Raw genomic sequence first — 21,002 nt, 5'->3', positions numbered from 1 at the left:
ATGATCCACACATCCTTACCAACCTGGAAACCAGCCTGTTCATTACTTGTCAGACATGCTGACACTCATTTTCTCTGTTCATCATTTCTCCCATAATACTAAATAGACTTTACTTTGTACAATCTCTGGTTAACTTCAAAATTACAGCCACCAGGTATTCTACTGGTAGAAATCTGCAACACCCATCTAGGGTTTCTTGCATATCAGTATTTCTCACTTGCAATGCACTGCACTCTATCCACTACATTTTATCATTTTTGCATATACTATTACCTCATCAACACCAGTGCTTTCCCATTGTCAATCTTTTCACACCTCCCTGAACTTTTGTTACTAACAAATTCTCTGGCACCATATTTTCATTTTTTTTTTTTTTCATTTTTTTTTTTTTTACACCATGAAATCCAGCCATTTACCACCATTCTGCTTGTGTCATTAACATTTATGTTTTTCAAGCCTTCTTTTAACCCTTTATATATGCTTTATTCATATACCCCTCTCAATCTCTGATAGGCAGTGATATAAACAACAATTGCAGTACAGTGCAGCATTTACAATTAAAAAGGGATTCTGTAACCTAACAGTATTTATATACCTACCCAATATTTCAGGAAACATGTATGCTTTGAGCCAGCCAACAAGAGGTGTAGGTCCATGTGTATAATGTGTCTCACTGTGGTAAAATAAGATTCCATCCAATGAAGCTGAGAAGGGAAGAGGTTCACTAATAAATCTTGCCAGTGTGTTTGGTGAGCAATCATAGTATGGCACTCTCTCAAATCTGCAATAGAGAGAGAAAAAAAATCAGGTCTGCCATACCAACAATTCCACTGTTGCTCTTAATTCATTATGCACACCTATATGTGTAAATCAGAATGTCACTGTGATCATAATCCCTCAACTAGAAAGATGACTTTCCTGGTTCAGACTGTCAATCATCAACCAACACTCAGCTTAAGTAAGACATCTTCAAGCATCACTGAATGTATTATGAAATACACTTAATGAACTATCAACATTTTTGCTGTACATGAAATGCTATAACCACTTGCAGTAATGGAAGGAGATTACTGAGGCTGTAGCATTAGGCCCATAGCTTGTGCAAGTCCCCTGTAGAAATCATACCCCCTTATACACTTATACATATGGGACTAAGTATCAGAAGTGGGTGATTACCATCCATCAATTTGATGTCATGATACAGTCATCCCTCCACACGCACTATTTAAGTGTTAACCTAGGCATCTGTGCATACAAAGCCCTTTAACCCGCCAACTCCTGTTGACATATATATATGTCCGAACGTTTTGTCGTTGTGACTTCCGTTGACATATATAAATGCGCCGCAATTGCAAGGTCCGTCATTTGCACATTTTTCAAAATTTGCGCGTGATTTTTGGTATTTATACACGGGACACCTTCCTCTACCCGATGCCAGGAAGGGGCAATGTCTTACCCTGCGTGACCTCCCCCCCCCCCACACATGCCACTGTCTCAGCAACTCACCTGTTACCAGTGTCCTGGCCAGTAAAGACATGTCGCACCACAGTGTGAAATTCAAGGTCAGAGTGATTCCCCAATCGATGACAATGTGGAGGACAGAGTTTATGTAGCTTTAGAGAAAGAAACAGTCAGAAATGATGACCAGACAATGTCACCAAAAAAAGTGCAGTATGTTGATGTGTTTGGTGAGGGAAACAACGCTTATATCGCCTATATTACTGTGTGAAAACCAATATACCCTTGTACTACATATAAATTCGTACCAAGGAAATAAATAAATAACTAGAATGAGTGGTTTGGAACAGTTACCCCTCCCACAGAACACGTTTTCTCTACAGCCGCGCCCCATAGAAAACAGAGCCATACACACACACACACACCACTCGCTGGCTCAGTGGTAACGTTCTCGCATGCCAACTTGTAGACGGGAGTTCGTGCCTCGCTCAGGGTGTGAAAAGTTTCACTGACGAAGTGGGTGGTTACTGTCCCCCTTGAGCAAGGGGACGGGGGGGGTGAAGGTCACAGCCTTGCCCTAAGATCGGACTATATGAGCTCTCAGCTCCCTTCCGGGAGGGTAAAAGCTGACGATCACGACCATCAAGTGATCCTGACCAACCCGTTGAATTACAGCCAGGTAAGGGTACTGTTACCTGCACCGGGATTTTAAAACTCATGTGAGTGGTTTCTCTGACTTTTCAATGTTTCTCATACAAAGCAGAGGTTTTAGAGAGAGAGAGAGAGAGAGAGAAAAAAAAAAAAATGCCAGAATTGGGGGAGGTCATAGGTTAAAAATCTGTCAGGATGGGGTGGCTTAATCCATTATACTGTAATTAACCTAATGTGGTATTTGAGGTCTGTCCGAAAAGGAAACAAACTTTTCAAAAAACAAATTTATTGCTTTATTTACAACTTAATCTGTCATGTCTCCTTCAAAATAATCCCCTCCACTGTTCATACAACATTTCCAAAGTTTTTTTCAGTTCTGGAATGCATCCTGATGCATGTTTTCAAGGATGGTGAACAGTTCTCATAGTGAATTTTCTTTTACCTCTTCTATCATCTGAAACTGGTGACCTTTCAGGGTGGATTTCAACAGGGCGGGGGGGGGGGAGTCTGCAGGGACTTAATTCAGACAGCAGGGCAACTGGAGGACAATAGTTGTCTCATACTTCAACAAAAGTCATTGATAAGGAGCGACGTGTGAGCGGGTCCACTGATATGGTGCAGCATCCAGGTTTTGTTTGTCCACACCTCAGACCTTTTCCTTTGCAGTGCCTCCCTTAAATGCTCTGGTACGCTCAATTAAAACTCTTTATTGACAACCTGACCACATGAAACAAACTCATGATGAACAACATCCTTCTAATAAAATAGACAATCAACATCGCCTTCACATTTGAGTGACTCTGATGTGCCTTTTTTAATCGCAGTGACAATGTTCCAACCCACTACTATGACTGCCCCCCCCCCCCTTTCCCCAAACATCGTAGCTGTACATCCACGTTTCATCGCCCGTTACGACATTATTCTGAAAGCTTTCATTAGCATTCAAAAAATCGAATAGCTCCTGCCTGACTGTGACACAGTTCTCTTTTTGCTCAGATTTTATCTTGCTGATATTCTATGGCGGTCTTTTTTCTCTAGTGACATCAGTTCTACCCAGTCCCATATTAATAACTTAAAACAAGCTGGTATGGAATTGTTCATACCCAATCAACAGTTCACTAAAAGATCAGACTCCCCAAAATGGTTTGATGGCAACTGTGCCAGCGCAACAACCCAAAAGTCTTTAGCATGAAACTCTTACTTAAAATAAAAAACATGTGAATCAATCAGTCAATTCAAAATTGCTAGAAACCATCCAAAAGCAGTTACCATCCTAATGACAACAGAATATTCTGGTTGACTCTCAATTCTTTCCATAATAACTTTAACAAGTCATCACCCAATCCCCCACTAAAATTTTCAGACAGTAACATTACCAATGTCCCACGTCGTAAGGTAAATATCCTTACCAGTACATTTCCCAGAAATTCTACGTAAGAAGAACTCAGCCAGATCGTTCCAGTAGTAGAACCTGACTCGCCCAAAACTTCTCCACTCAAAATACAGAACAGATACGTAAAATCCACCCTAGACAATTTACCAACCAACAATGACCCAGGCCCAGATGGAATTCCTCCAACATTTTTGAAAATGTGCTCCCCAGAACTTGCTTCTGTTCTATCTAAATCATTCAGACTATGCATACGTACTTCTTCACTCCCTAATTCTTGGAAAGAAGCCAATATCCACCCAATTCCGAAGAAAGGAAGTTCCTCTGACCCTTCTGATTACAGACCAATAGCTATCATGTCTTCTATTGGTAAAGTATTTGAAATTGTAATGAATAAGCACATAGTTAAAAATCTTGAATCCAACAATTTAATTGATGAGAGACAGTATGGATTTTGCCATGAAAGATCCACCATTGATAAACTCAATCTCCTGACTCACACCATCCACCAATTAACTGACCAACATGGAGAGACTCATCCAGTAGCCCTTGATATTTCTAAAGCTTTTGACATAGTGTGGCACCATTCCCTGCTATCCAAACTCCCTTGCTGTGGACCAACGTCTTTTGTTCCTATGATTTCCTCATATCACAGCGACAGAAGGATAACAGTAAAAGTAGATGATGAATATTTCAATTTCCACTCAGTTAGTGCAGGCATGCCACATGGATCAGTTCTGGCTCCAAATCTATTCCTAATTCAACTTAATGATCACTTATCTGTAACCTATAATCCCATCCATTCATATGCAAATGACTCAAAACTTTGCGGTTCATTCACACGTAAACACCCATTCACCAAGTTTAATATCTCTAACTCACAACTCAATACAGTAATCTCCATAAATCAAGACTTATCTAGGCTCACTGAAAGGGGACAAAATAACTTTGTCTCATTAATGCTGGTAAAACCAAATACAGGCAGACCCCAAGATATGATACCCCTATATGCGATACCCCAGATTCGCGATGGGGGTAGAAATACCACCATACCCCACCTAACGATTGACTAACCCCAGTTTAACAATGGATTTTATTTTATTTATTTATTAATTTTTTTTTTTTTTTTTTTTTTTGCCAACTTTGATGTTTTACACCTGAATTTTGTTTTGGTTGAGTTATCCATCCATCCATCATCCAATCCTACACTGCCCAATGAGAAGCATAGAAGCCCGGGGCTAGGCAGTTGGTTCCGACATTTAAGATAAGAGTGACCAACCTCACTCATCCCTGAGTAGCATTACATGAGCAATCAACCCCAACCGCTCCTTGGATATAAACCTTCACCGGCTCAATCCAATTGGAGCACAATAATTACCCACTAAACCACCAGGTGCCAAAATTTGGTTATATGGTTACCACCCAGCATAGTAAATGGTTTCCTGGTGTACAGGAAACCATTTGGCAGAAGGAAGAGGAAAGAATGAAGGAAAGAAAGACAGAAAAAGGAGTGTAAAGTTACCTATAGGCAGAAGGACAAGGAAAGAATGAAGGAAAGTACGACAGAAGAGGATGGAAGGAAAGAATGAAGGAAAGTACGACAGAAGAGGATGGAAGGAAAGAATGATGGAAGATAGGAAAGGGCAGACACCCAACAGCAGCACTACATCGAGTGAGTGGATGGTGAGTGCCCCCACCTGCCACAAAGGATGATTTATAAACTGTTTTTTGACTTAGATTAATGTGTTTTAGTCATAGGTGGAGTGAAAGATTAATGTGTTTTAGTCATAGGTGGAGTGAACATTATCATTCTGGGGTACAGTTTACTGTCTGAGTTTTTCCAGACATATTTGACAATTTTCAGATTTTACATCTGTGTTTAGGTGAGTTACAAACTGCTTTTAGGCTTAGTTTAGCTTGTTTTAAAGCTATCTGGGAGTTTGGGGTAGCTAAAAATTTGTTTTTGGTTTCATTTGGGTGGGTTTAGGATGTGGTTAGGGGGGAAACCCAAGGCTCAAAAACACCTCCCTATACTTTACATGTTAAATCTACCCCAAGATACGATACCCCACCTGGCGATAGGTTTTTACTTAACCCCTTAACCGCAGGCCGTCACTTTCGTGATGCTCGGGTGCAATGGATCATACCGCGGGGCGTCACTTTTGCGATTCTGTGTTATTTTGAATTCACCCGGGCTTTGAAGTGGTTGCTTGTATCATGTCAGTACTGCCAGTGTCTAACAATAGTCAGTGCTGCTACTGTCATCTGTACTCCCATCCATTGTTGACAATTTAGCCATTTCTCACCGTTCTTGACTCCCCTCCCTACCTCCCCTCCATTACCCTCTCCTCCCGCCTGTCCCAGCTGCGCCACGCTTCGCAAATCTTGCCCGGATTTTTCCACTCATTTCATCCATTGGAATGAGCCCTATGCCTTATTCTTATACAAAATAATATATATAAAAACGAAAAAAAGTAATTGATAGTGCCACACACCTGGAATTGGCTAATTATCACCTGGCAACACCCCACGTGCACTCGTTCGCTAATTTTCCCTGTTTATTTCCCTTTGAACTATGCTGTATGACCTGTTCTCATAATAAAAATATATATAAGAAAGGAAGGGAAAAGCCTAAGTGATATTTATATTCACCTGGAACTACCTAATTTATTATGTATTGTCTAGATTTCCTGCCAATCATTTCACAGCACATAAATTAGCAGCTGTCACCTCGCTGACTTTGTCAACCTTTGGCAGCCCCATATCCACCTCGTCATTCAGCTCAGTGTTGTCTCTTGAGATGAAAGCATGTAGCACTCGCGCCCCTCCATTTCCACCACTTCTAGAGGGCCCTGTGACCTCTACCCCTACTAAACCTTGTGTGGGAAGGGGTAAAGGACTAAGTGACTCTGCTGTGGAGCGTGAACTGGCTAATTTATCCATGATAATGATGGACAGTGACTACAATCTTTCTGGTGAATCGTGTGCTGAGCCAGTGGATGAAATGGTGATAAACTACGAGTGCTTCAGTGTCCCAAGTTCATCCTGAATCCAAGAGAAAGGAGCCCTAAGTTACTGAAAGTGACAGTGTATAACATAGTGTAAATAAAATAGAAATGTAAATAATTACTAATATAAGAATATGAGTACAAATACTTGCAGTAATGACAGTGAAAGCTTTGCTCTCTACGCTAGTTTACTGAATGAGAAAGTTAATGCCTGGAGTGAAAATAAACTACTATTACTGAAGGAAACTTATGGATAAATACTGTATATATATATATATATATATATATATATATATATAAGTGTAATAAAGTACTAGAAATATAAAGTGTGAGTGTGTTTATGAATAATAAATGACAGAATACCAGCGGGGAACAAACGCGGGTGGGAAGCTGGTACGCGCTCGTAATTTACACTGCTTTCACAGTGCTTTTTTTTTTGGTGTATGGATTCCAAACTACTTGAAAATCATAGAATAGTGTTTCTAGTGATAATATCAGGCTGTGGTAATCATATTACGGGGTGTCCGGAAGTGTAAAGTGAAGACTTCGTTACCCAACTTCAGAAGTCTTCACAAGTCCTACGGTAGTCGACAAAGGCTCAACAAATATCCCAGGAGAAAGCTGAAGGTATGTGCCATAAGCATATATAATTATAATATTCTACGACTAATAACTGATTTTTGGCGAATATTTTTAAAAAGTCAGTCTGAGCGTGAATATCCCTGCGTGAGGTGCACAGACAGCCTCTGACATGCCCGCGCTTAAGGGGTTAACCAACTGCATTGTTAAACCAGGGTATGGCTGTATATACAATTTACTAACAGACAGATACTGCCAGATTTCTGTATTACCTTTAGTGTTACTAATATTCTTATCTCCAAAACTATTGAAATTCTGGGTGTTTCACTTAACACTGCCCTCAGCCCCTCAGCTGGACCTCTCATGTCAGAATACTTTGCTAAAACCACATCAAAGAAACTTGGATTACTGTACAGAGTTCGTAGCTTCTTCACAGACGAGCAGTTAGTTATAATTTATCAGAGTCAAGTGTGCTCTCAGCTGGAATATTGCTCACCCCTGTGGCATAGATGTGGAAAGGTTGCACTAAAATTACTAGAAAAATTCAGAACAAAGCTGTTAGAATTACAGTAATCTCTCATTCATCCGGACATGCAGTATCCGGACCTGTTTAATATCCGGATACTGGACCCTGACTCTACTAAACCATTACCTGAACTTACTTGCCATTATCCGGATGTAAAAGTCCCTGAGAACTTCGGCTGGTCAACAGACATGTTCAAACATTCAGTATCGTGGCTGCTGGGCTCTAGCCATGTGCGAGAAATAGGCTGTAACCCATAACCTGAGCTAAAATGTCCGTCTGCCCCTGTACTAAATAGTCGAAGTCGTGTGCTGGTCCGATCACTCCTTACAAACCTCTAGCACCAGAGTAATACCAACCATAACCCACAAGCAGTGTCGAAACGTCCATACGCATCTCCACTGAATGTCCAAAATCACACAGCCACCTGGATTAGCCTTTCCCAACTGCCACTGCGTATCTAACAAAGACCGCAAGCCACAAGTCAGGTGAAAGCATCCGTCCACCTCTACATCGAACACCCAAAGTAGCCATATCACAGGGAGTTGTGTTTCCCAGCGGCCAATGCGCATGTAAGACAAGCCACAAGTCAGGTAAACACATCCATCCCCCTCATGACAGAAGGATGAAAATCCTGCCCACAGCCTCACTTCTTCCCCCCCTCCTCCTGTCCCTCTTCCGTACCCTCCCACGCTCCTTGCCTTGCTAGCCAGGCTTCCCAGTTTCCCCCTCACTCCCTCCCCTCCTTCGTGCTGAAAGCACTCACCTGTGACTAGTAAAAGTTTTTGGCGATTTATTTGAATAGTATTGGTTGTATCACAATTCTACAAAATCCACAAGAAAGCCCATGAAATTCTGCATCTAGAGATATGCTTAATTCTTGCAAGGTGCAGGCAAAATTTTGCACTAGATCGGGGTTACTTTACTCATCAGTTTTCTGTGTTTTTATTAGCTTATAGTATAAACACCACTGAAGATGATGGTAAACCATTGTACCAATATAACCAATTTCTGGTGGCATATTTGGCAGTGGATTTTTTGTATGTGTGTGTCCTGGGAGCGGCTATCACTTGTGTCACAAAGAAAACTGATTTTCTATCCGTGTTCAGATTTTTTTTCTTGTTTATGCACTGTTTTCAAAGTGTTTGGCATTAATATGGATATTCCTGTGTGTGTTTTGATGTCTCAATATGGCAGAATGACTGGAAAACATTGCCAAAATTTGGAGGGGTACTGTACATATACTTTTTTTGGTGGGAAGGGGGAAGGGGGGGTTAAGTTTTTTTGCATGGTTTTCTTGGTGTTTAGCATTACTTTGGATATTCCTGTGTGTTTTGATGTCTAAATATGGCAGACTGACCTGAGAACAGTGCCAAAATTAGGAGGGGTACTGTACACTCGGAAACCGTAATCCCTAGCCCACCTAGGTTGGTGCCCCTTTCTCGCCTTGAATTCTGCACTACGACCTACCTGCAAACTGGACGTAATGAACTTAATGTAGGACTCAAATTCCAGAGCCCTGAATAGTGCCTCTTGCATGCTTCTTGGCTCTGCCTGCATCACTTGCACTTTCAACTCTGCACTGTCAAGAGCATCAATGAATTGATCCCTCAGAAGAATAGCCAACAGGTTAGGTTATGTTCCAGGGTATGCCTTGTGTGCCATACTCTCCATGTCATGAGCAAGCTGCTGGAGGGATTCGCCTCGAGCACATACACGGGTGCAAAATATTGCTCCATAAACTTCAGTCCGGAACATGGTCCTGTATCTGCGCTCCAGTGTTTCTATCAAGGAATGATAACTGTTCCTCTCCTCCACTGATATCTGGCCCAGAATCTCAACTGCAGCACCTCTGAGGCTAGTAGCAAGCTGCACTGCCCTCTGCCTATCATACCAACCAGTCTGATCAGCAAGCAAATCAAACTGCATTTGGTAAGCTTCCCAGGATACATTACCATCAAATTCCTAAGGTTTCATTTTAACTGGACCCCCATTATACTCATGCATTTTACTGGGGCATCATAATTCAGTCCAGGACTCAAAACTCCTACATTCTGTTTACTCAGCCCTGTAAAGCTACCTTTAGATGCTTAAGATTCATCAAGATTCACTATACACTGTCCATTTTTTTTACATGCTCCCTGTACATTAAGCTGGGGCTCAACAAAGCAAGATTTCTCAACAGCCTCCATTCTCTGACTAATTATCTTTGACCGATCATCTACATGCTGTCTGCACTCCAACACAATTCCCTCACTAATCTTCAACCAGTTGTCTTCATGCTGTCTGCACTCCAACACGTTATTGCTTACCTCACAACTCTGCTGCTGTAGCTCTGTGTATAATTCCTCCTTCAACTGTTGCTGTTCTTCATTCATTTCTCCCATGAAGGCATTAGCTGTCTTTGCATCATCAGTTGTAACTCCATCTGTTGCTCCTGTAACACCTCTTGAAGTCGTTCATAACATTCTTTCTGTTCTTGACTTTGTGCCTGTAGATGTTCTCTGAGTTCATTATTGAGCTCTTTCTGTTTTTCCCTTGGTGCCTGTAGTTGTTCTCTGAGTTCATTCTTGTGCTCTTTCTGTTCTTCACTTTGTGCCTGCAGCTGTCCTTTGAGTTCGTTCTTGAGTTTTTTCTGTCCTTCATTTTGTTCATGAAGTTGTTCACGTTGTGCTTGTAGTTTTTAGCTGAGTTCTTTTGGCCCATCGATATGTGCACGTAGTTGTTCACTTTATGCTTGCAGAAATTTCATGACTGCAGCCAGAGACACCTCCTCCTGCCTTGCCTGGCTTCTCGTCTGTACATCTTCCTTCCGCTTCCATGTCGAAGATTTGAGTCACTGCAGCACTTTCTGTTCCAACTCCTGACACCACTTGTTATGTCCACACCCCACACTGCCACAGGCTCCAACAGCAGTACAGTAGTTCAGTATAAGAAGGACGTTGCCCAGTGAATCATTCTTCATAAAGTCTGCCTTTAAATGTTCAGTACACAAGATCAGCTCAGGCATCATAAACAAACATGGGCTTCTCACGTTTGTTGTCTTTACATATCAAGTAATTACACGGTATGCTTGCCAACTACACTTCACAGATTTCACATGTACTGGAGTTACACTAACTTCACAAGGTCACAAGTCAAACTAAACTAAAGCTCCTCTACTCTCACCTCCATCCTTATATAGGCATCCTAGATACTCGAATGATCTACCACATATTTGAAGCAGCAACAGTTCCCAAATTGGAGACATCCAAAATATTCCAGAGTTTTCTTACATCATACTGCTCTACAATATTTAGCATACAAACAATAAAATTATATATATATATATATATATATATAGATATATATATATATATATATATATATATATATATATATAATTTAACAAACACCAATATAAAGCATTATATACAGTGGGGCACCAATTTTCGCGCCTAATTGGGTCCAAAAATAATGCGCGAAAGTGGAATTAGCGAAAATTGGGGCATTGTCTTTATGGCAAAAAGGCTAATTGGTTCCCGGTTATCCTAAAGTAACATCAGATTTTCATTTTCACTTGCAATACAGTACATCAAATCACTATTGTACATTGCATTGTGAGATACAAACAATAAAAACTGTACAGTACACATTATATGAGGAGAAACATACCACAGAGACCAGGTTGAGGTGTTTAATGGATGTTGGGGGTAAGTATCCGAGGCGCGTGGCGGGCTTATTTAGCCACGCCAGACGTATTGGCGCCACCTCTTGCTGCCTCGCTACCACTCTCTCTCTCTGCCTCCTCAGATGCAACTTGATGCAACACTTCCACTCTGTGCTGACTTTCCCCCACACCACCAGGCCCTTTCCCCACACTACCAGGTATAGTAGAGGCCACTGAACCGTGAGAATCCAACACAATGGAGCTAGCACACTCGTACACAATGGCGGGAATGGGTGGACAGAGTGTTGACGTCATTCAAGATGGCGGTGGGTTGCGGGCGGGCGGTGCAGAAAATTCAAAGTTCAAAATATTGTCCCAAACCCAAAATTTGTGCGCGAAAATCGATTTTTTTCATGCGAAAGTGGAAGTTAGGGAATATTTGGTGCATGCCGCGAAAGTGGATTCCGCGAATCCTGCTGTAGCGAAAGTTGGTGCACTACTGTATATATATATATATATATATATATATATATATATATATATATATATATATAATTTAACAAACACCAAAATAAAGCATTATAGAGAAAAAGAGAATAAAAGTTTATGTATAACTTCACAAAATAACTCCACTCACAATACCAGGCTAACTGGCAACTATGACTCATAACAAAAACTGAGAGAACCACCAAGAATCCTCCAGTACTACCTAACTAGCAAATCCTGCTTCTCAACAATACCATTTCAGAACCAAAACGGTCACAGTCAGAGTCGTGGGAATTTTAACAACTCTGACTACGACTCCAACTCCAACCAAAAACAGATGACTCCGACTCCACAACCCTGCTAGTAAACCATACATCACTAAATACAATCATGACTAGCTGTACAATGATAAAGTGTCAAGTGAAAACCCATCACATAGTAATTTATCATACAGCAAAGTCAATATAATGTGAATTCACTAGGGATACGGCCTATGACCACATAACCTAAAATCAAAAGATATAACCATTTTAGGCTTGCCCCTTATTGCCCTCTGAAGCACCATGCTTTCCACTAGAGGTAGCATCCTAGCCAAACATGATTTCCAAGTCACAAGTTTCAGTATTTCACACACAAAACTTACAATCTATCTATCTATCTATTACCAGACCCCTTAATCCTGAACGAGGTGGCCACAAACAAATCACCTCCACGTTGCCCTCTCCACCACCATTTCACTGCCCTGCTCCCAACTCACACCCCCCTCTCTCATATACCTCTCCACTCCATCCCTCCATCTCATCCTTGGCCTCCCCCTCCCTCTTCGCCCATCCACCTCACTCACATACACTCTCTTCATCAGTCTCTCACCCTCAATCCTTTCCACATGGCCAAACCACCTCAGTATGTTCCTCCTAAAGCTTCCTATCACATCCACATCCACACCACAATTCTCCTTTATATCCTCATTTGTCAGCCTGTCTCTCCAAGTGACTCCACAGGCTCCTCTTAAATAACTCATTTCCACTGCTCTCACTCTTGACTTGTGTCCCTCCAACAACATCCAAGCTTCACTTCCATATGTTAGAGTTGGTATCACAATACTGTCATGTAGTAACTTTTTCACTTCCATGCTCACTTCCCTGTTTCTTATCACTGCTTTCAAGGAACCAGCAACCTTTCTTCTTTGTTATACCCTTTCAAGTACTTCACCCTCCAAACTTCCACCCTTATTCATCACATTTCCCAACTACTTAAATGTAATCACATTTTCCATTTCCTCACCATCCAATCTCACTGTTCATTCACTGACTTCACTTCTGTCAAAGACCATCACTTTACTCTTCCCTATATTCACCTTTAGATTCCGTTTCTTACAAACTTTCCCAAACTCATCCACCAAGCCTTGCACCTCGCTTTCGTCTTCACTCAACAACACAGTCTCATCTGCAAACAACAGTACAGGGAGTTTCCAAACACTACCCTCTCTCACTAGGGCCACCCCAACATCCACTGCCCTACCTTGTATCTCTTTTATTACCCCACCCATGTACAGACTGAACAACCATGGAGACATGACACATCCCTGTTTCAACCCAACCTTCAAACAGAAAAATTCACTCAGTTCACCATCCACACACACTGCAGCCTTAGCACCCTCATACATACTCTTCACAGCATTCAGCAACTTCCCATCTACTCCATATATTCTTAATACTTTCCACAATCCTTGTCTATCCACCCTGTCACATGCTTTCTCCAAATCCATGAAGGCTGCATACAACTTCCTTCCCTTCTCTAGAAACTTGTCTGCTAAAGATCTAAGAATGAATATCTGATCTACACAACCTCTTCCCTTCCTAAAGCCTCCTTGTTCTTCTCCAACTAATTCCTCTGTTATTTCCTTAACTCTGTCAATAACCTACCATACACTTTTCCTAATACACTAAGAAGACAAATGCCCCTATGATTACCACACACTTCTTTTTCCCCTTTCCCCTTGTACAAGGGAATAATTATACTTGACTTTTAATCCTCCGGGACTCTACCTTACTTCCAGGCCAATCTGCACATCTTCTACATCCATTCTACTACTATCTCTCCCCCATGCTTCAGCATTTCACCACACACTTCATCAATTCCTGGGGCTTTCCCCAATTTGACTTACTTCATTGCTTCCATAACTTCTATCCTACTGATTTCTTCCTGTCTTCTCACCTTCCTCCTTCCTCCAGCCATTCTCCAGCCACTTATACTAGCATTACTTCCATTCTCTATGTTCAACAGTTCCTTAAAATGTTCTCTCCATCTGCTCACTTTTCTCCCTTCTCCACTAGTAATCTACCATTTTTATCTTTCACTCCCCTACTAACTTCACTACCACCCTGTCTTACTCCCTTCACCTCTTTCCAGAACATTTTCTTACATTCCTTCCACTATACACTCAAATTCCTTCCAAATTCCTCATCCACTCTCTTCTTACTCTCTCTTACTAATCTTTTCACCTCTTCCTTTCTACATATAACTCTCTCTTCCGCCTCTCAACTTCTTCCACGCCCCTATATCTCATCCATTCATTGCATGCTTTCTTCTTTTGTGCCAAGCCTGTCTAACCTCTTCATTCAACCATGCTGTTCCTTGCACCCCTTTCCGTCTTCTCTTCACCCCACACACCACATCACATGCTGCACATATTTCTTCTGTGAATATCTTGCACACACCTTCCACATCCCTCATCTGCTCCAATTCATATTTACCCAATTGTTCCACTCTCCTTGCAACTACTCCTTCCTCCCGTTCTTCCCATCTTCTATTTCTCCATCTTACTTGGATCTTGATTCTGGCAACCACCAAGTAGTGGTCAGAAAGTCCACTCCTCCAACCTCTATAAGCTCTTGCATCCATTACACATCTTCGCATCCTTTCATCCACACACTCTGAGTTGCCTGGATCCACTGTCTGACTCACTTCTTCTTTATTTCTGCAACATTTGCGGCCTTTAATCTAACTTTCTCTCTGTCGAACATAACCTCTCCTCCTTTAAACCTCACTTTCTCATTCTTACTGAGACTCAGCTGTCTGAGGCAACTGACAGCAAACCCTTCTCTGTATCCTCCTACTTTCTCTATACTCATTTCAAAGCCAAAGGTGGATGCTGCGTGTATGTATGCGACAACTTATCTTGCTCTCGTGTTCATGAACTTGATTCTTCTGAATTCTCTACTCTCTGGCTTCGGCTCCCCTGTCATTCTGTGACTAAATATATCTGCGATGTTTACTTCTCCTAATTCTATCAAAAATTCTTCGACTATCTTACTTCTATGATGGAACACATTCTATCCATTTCTTGTTTCTCTGAAATCTCCATTCTAGGAGATTTCAATGTTCACCACCACCTTTGGCTCTCCTCTCCTTTCACTGATCCACCTGGTGAACAAGCCTCCATCTTTTCTATCCTTTATGACCTAGAGCAGCTTGTACAGCACCCTACCCATATCCCTGACTGCCATGGAGAGAGCTCCAACATACTTGACCTCTTCCTTACAACTAATCCTTCTGCTTACACTGTTAATCTTTTCTCTCCGTTGGGCTCCTCCGATCATAACCATGCTAGTTTAACCTGTCCTATCGCTCTGATACGGCCTGTGGACCCTCCAAAGAAATGTGGTCTGTGGCACTTTGGAGCTGCAGATTGGGAGGCCCTCAGGCAGTACTTCTTTGATTTTCCCTGGAATGATTATTGCTTCCGTGGCCGGGAGCCATCTGGGTGTGCCTTGCGCATTATGTAGATTATTCTCTTGGGCATGGAAGCATACATTCCTTTCTCATATCCTCTAATGCAAGAAAGCCTTCGTTTAATCACGCTTGTTCTAATGCTGTCCGCAACAAGGAGAGGGCCTATAAAAGGTGCTGGAGCCAACCCACCACCGAATCACATCTTTTTATGTGTCTGCCCAGAATCGTGCTAAGTCTGTTGTTCGCTCTGCTAAAAATAATTTCTTCCGTTCTAAATGCTCTCAACTCTCCAACTTGAATTCTTCCCACTCCTTCTGGCACCTTGCCAAAAACCTTTCTAACAACTTTACCTCATCATCCTTCCCTCCTCTCTTCTACTCTGATGGCTCTGTAGCTATTTCTTCTACTGATAAAGCAGATCTCCTCACTCAGACTTTCTCTTCCAATTCCACCTTAGATGATTCCGGTGCTGTCCCTCCATCACTTCCCCCCTCTGACTTCCTCATGGCTGACATTAAAATTTCTTCATCTGATGTATTTTCTGCCATCACTGGCCTTAATACTAACAAGGCATATTGGCCTGATGTAGTCCCTCCTGTTGTCCTGAAGAACTGTGCTTCTGTGCTTACACCCTGCCTAGGTAAACTCTTTCGCCTTTGTCTTTCTACTTGTACCTTTCCTTCTTGCTGGAAGTTTGCTTTCATTCAGCTGGTCCCAAAGTAGGGTGACCATTCCCAACCCTTTAACTATCGTCCAATTGCTTTAACATCCTGTGTCTCAAAAGTTTTTGAGTCCATTCTTAACAGAAAAATTTTAAAGCATCTTTCCTCTTACAACCTTCTTTCTGATCGTCAGTATGGGTTCCGTCAGGGACACTCCACTGGCAATCTTCTCACCTACCTTTCAGACTCCTGGTCATCCTCCTCTAGGGACTTTGGCGAAAGCTTTGCCATTGCACTTGACATCTCAAAGGCTTTCGATCGAGTCTGGCATGAATCTTTAATTTCCAAACTGCCCTCTTACGGTTTCTATTCTTCTATCTGTGCCTTCATCTATAGCTTCCTTTCCAGTCGCTCTATAGGTGCTGTTTTAGATGGCCATCGTTCTTCTCCTAGATCTATTAACTGTGGTGTTCCTCAGGGCTCTGTCCTATCACCAACTCTCTTCCTTTTATTCATCAATGATATTCTAAGCTGTACATCTAACCCTATCCACTCGTACATTGATGATTCCACCCTTCACCTTTCCATTCAGTTCAGGCAACGTCCATCTCAGCAATTACTTCAACAAACAAGGGATGAGGCTATGGCACACCTAATGTTTGACTTAGCTCGTATCTTTGACTGGGGTAAAAATAATCTGGTTGTTTTCAATGCATCAAAGACTCAGTTTTTACACCTGTCAACCCATCAAAATCTTCCACAAGAATACCCACTAATGTTTAATAATATCCAGCTCAATCCTGCATCATCCTTGAACATGCTTGGGGTTTCATTCATAAGGGACTTATCTTGGAATGATCATATTGCATCTCTTGGGGAATCTGCTTCCAAGAGATTGGGTGTGCTAAGCCAACTCTGTGCCTTCTTTACTCCTACACAGTTGTTGACTTTATACTGGGGTTTTATTCATCCCTGTTTAGAGTACAACTCTCATTTGTGGGGAGGCTCCCCACATACAGCTCTTCTCAATAGGGTGGAGTTAAAGGCTATTTATCTCATCAACTCTCCTCCTCCTACTGGCTCCCTTCAACCTTTGTCTCTTCGCTGCGCTGTTGCCTCCTTATCTCTTTCCTATTGCTACTTCAATGGTCACTGCTCCTCTGAACTGTCTGCTTGCATCCCTCCACCTCTATGACGGGCGTGTAGCACCCGTCTAGCAACAACCTCTCATCCCTTTGCTGTCCAACTCTCTAGTGCAAGAGTTAACCGTTACTCCCAGTCCTTCATTTACACAACAGGTCAACACTGGAACTGTCTCCCTCTGTCTGTATATCTTACTTCCTATGATCTCCTGTCTTTCAAACGCAGTGTGTCCAGGCATCTCGCAACGAATGGATCTTGAATTTGGCTCTCTTGTATTGTTTTTGTTTCTTTCTTGGAAGGAACAGTAATGCAGGCTCAGCCTTTGGTTCCTTCTTCCTTGCATAAAAAAAAAAACACACACACACATAATCAATCACTGCCTTCCTTTCATTCAGTTCACCACCCACCCTTCTCATCACTCGCCATGTATTCCTGCGGTTCATTTTGTGCCTGAAGAGGGTATTGGCTATCACCAACCCCCTCCCAGCACAAATGGCCACTAACGCACTTCCGTTCTCATCTATCTCAGCAGGCACACCCCACTCACCAACTATTCCATCCACCTTCACATTCCCTACTTTACCATTCATATCACCAATCAAAAACACTCTCTCATTCCTTCCAAACTTTTCCATGCACACTTCCACGTTTGTCCAGAACTCTTCTCTCACTCTGCTTGCACGATCTTGCGTTAGAGCATACACGCACACAATCGCCCACATTTGTATTCCAACTTTCAATCTTACCCACACAATCCTTGAGCCAAATGATTCATACTCTCTTATGTTCTTCTTCCATGTTTTACTCACACCAATACACACTCCTTCTTTTGCCCTCACATTCTCACCTACTCCTGCACATATACCTCATCCATACTCCCATTCTCTCAAACTCTCTCCTCTTCATTTAGTTTCAGTTACTCCACATACATCCACTTTTGCACCCTCAAGCACCTGGACAATCTCTCTCTCTTTCGCCTCATCATTCACACCCCTTACATTCCACGTCGCGTTCCGTACCATGTCCTTTGTCCGGCCCTTGGTCATCATCTTTTGGCCAGTCCTTGTCCGAGGCTTCTAAGTCATCTTTTTAGTTAGCTGTTTTCCGGGGAGGAGCACTAACCCTCTGCCAACCCTTTTAGTCGCCCCATACGACAAGCAGGGATACTGGGGGAGTATTCTTGAAAACCCCCCTACCCCCATGCGGTACACTGCACTACAATATTTGTTTTGCACTTGCACTGTTATATGGCGATAGAAATAGTGTTTCAATGGCTGCACAAGCACAAAATAGAACGAAAGGGAGTTGATCACAGCAAATTTAAACAATGGCCGACCATCTTGGGTCAAGCTGCCAACTGCCGCCTTGCGCGGGAGACACTGCGTACACATGGGACTATCGTATGCAACCGCCAAAATTACTGGATATGCGAATTTTACCATCGTTATAGCAAAACTGGGTATAACTTTTAGTTCACCACTGTAATGATTTATCAAACAGCAAATGAACATATAGCGGGGCCTGACTATCTATCTATCTATCTATTGCCAGATGCCATAATCCTGTAAGGGGTGGCCATTTTGACTTTGAGTTATTTGTTTTATGGGGAGGGGCACTAACCCTCCACCAACCCACTTGCTGACACGTAGGGAGCACGTATGAGTTGGTTATATGGTTACCATCCAGCGTTGTAAATGGTTTCTTGGCTTACAGGAAACCATTTGGCTTGTCACTCAATGTAAAGCCACCTGTAAAGGAAAGAAAAGCAGTAAGTGACAAGAAAGATGGGAGAAATAAGAAGAGAGGACGACAGGCACAGAAAAAGAATGATAAAGGCTAAGGAAGAAGTAGGCAGCACTACATCAAGTGAGTGGATGATGGTCGCCACCACCTACCACAAATACTACAAGAGACTAATGATGATGGTGATGATGATGATGTAGATTATGTTTTGTTATTTTGAATGTCTTAATATCTTTGCTTCAGACTCAACAAAAAGTTAAACATGATTATCCTTGACCAATTAAACACTTTCAAACGTCAAGATCTGGATAAAGTTTTGCAAAATGTTTACTGTCATTAAAAAAAATAAATAAAATAAAATTACATACTTTCTCTTGTATGATTTACCTATTATTTTTCTGAGCAAGCAGTCTAAGCACAGCTTCAGTAAACTAGACAAATGCCAATATTCATTGCATTTAAAAATGTTTATTGAATAACTAATGCAGTTATACAAGCAAGTATTTAGGTTATGTGTAGTTGAATATGAAAATGGCATGTGCTATCTAGGTCTAGACCTGGGAGTCCCAACTTTTATTTGTCGATAGTTCCATTCTACACATCTTCTCTGACCCACTGCTTCACATATCCAGCATTTCGAAAACTGTCAGCCTAAAAGTTAGTGTATAAGGAGCTTGACTACAGGATTCCATATTAGGAATGACAATGTTGACTTGTATACTAATAATGAATATATATTTGTATATTCAGGAAAATAAAGTACCACATGATAATATCCCTGGACTGGAAAAAAAAAAAAAAAAAAAAAAAAAAAAAACATGTAATCACTGCATGTCCCAACCATCCATCCATCCATAGCCCGACGCCCTAATCCCACAAAGGGTGGCCACGGACAAAACGCTTCCAAGTCGCTCTGTCACCCACCATTTGACTGCCCTCCCCCCCCACAAATCAACTCCCCCCTCCCTCATATACCTCTCAATTCCCTCCCTCTCCCTCCCTCCACTTCACCCACATACACCCTCTCAGTCAGTCTTTCATTTTCCATTCTCTCCACATGTCCAAACCACCTCAGTGTATTTCTCCTAATTTTCTCAACCACATCCACATCCACCCCACAGAGTTCCTTCACTTCTTCAATCATCAACTTGTCCCTCCATGTCACTCCACATGCTCCTCTCAAGTAGCTCATTTCCACTGCTCTCACTCTTGACCTGCTCCCCTCTTGCAAGGTCCATGACTCGCTTCCACACATCAGGGTAGGGATCACAGTACTATCATGCAGTGACTTCTTAACTTCCATACTAACCTCCCTATTTCTCATCACTGCTTTCAGTGAACCAACAACCTTCCTTCCCTGCTGTACCCTTTTAAGCACTTCATCATGAAAAGTTCCATCCTTACTCATCACACTACCCAAGTACTTGAATGCACTCACATTCTCCATATCCTCACCATCCAACCTCACTGTGCATTCTGTGACTTCACTTCTCTTGAAAACCATAACTTTACTCTTGTTTACATTCACTTTCAAATTCCTCTTCCTACACACTGTCCCAAATTCATTCACCAAACCCTGCAACTCCCATTCACCTTCACTCAACAATACTGTATCATCAGCAAACTGCAACACCGGAATCTTCCAAATATCACCCACATTCATTAGAGCCACCCCCACATCCACTGCCCTACCTTGCACCTCCTTTACAACCCCATCAATGTATATATTAAACAGCCATGGAGACATCACACATACCTGTTTCAGTCCCACATTTAGATAAAAGAACTCACTCAACTAACCATCCACTCGCACCGTAGTCCTAGCTCCTTTGTACATACTCTTCACAGCATTCAACAATTTCCCCTCCACTCTGTATATTCTTAATACCTTCCACATACCTTGCCTATCTATTCTGTCATAAGCTTTCTCCAAGTCCATGAAGGCTGCATACACTTTCTCTCCCTTCTCTGAATA

General features: G+C 42.0%; 1 protein-coding gene across 1 annotated transcript in view; it reads right to left on the bottom strand.

Moving 5' to 3' along the window:
• Nucleotides 1-21,002, bottom strand: part of Snup (snurportin-1) — a 103,258-nt gene that overhangs the window by 16,550 nt on the left and 65,706 nt on the right. The window contains exon 7 of the mRNA XM_080283385.1: nt 600-781. Within this exon, the coding sequence (XP_080139511.1) occupies nt 600-781 (182 nt within the window). The remainder of the gene's footprint in view (nt 1-599; nt 782-21,002) is intronic.

The sequence above is a fragment of the Coenobita brevimanus genome, chromosome 97, assembly GCF_032717465.1.
Source record: "Coenobita brevimanus isolate Jiangsu-jjx chromosome 97, ASM3271746v2, whole genome shotgun sequence".
In the NCBI taxonomy this organism is placed as follows: Eukaryota; Metazoa; Arthropoda; class Malacostraca; order Decapoda; family Coenobitidae; genus Coenobita; species Coenobita brevimanus.
Note: the sequence above shows the minus strand (reverse complement) of the source record. Positions and strands in the feature narration are given on the sequence as shown.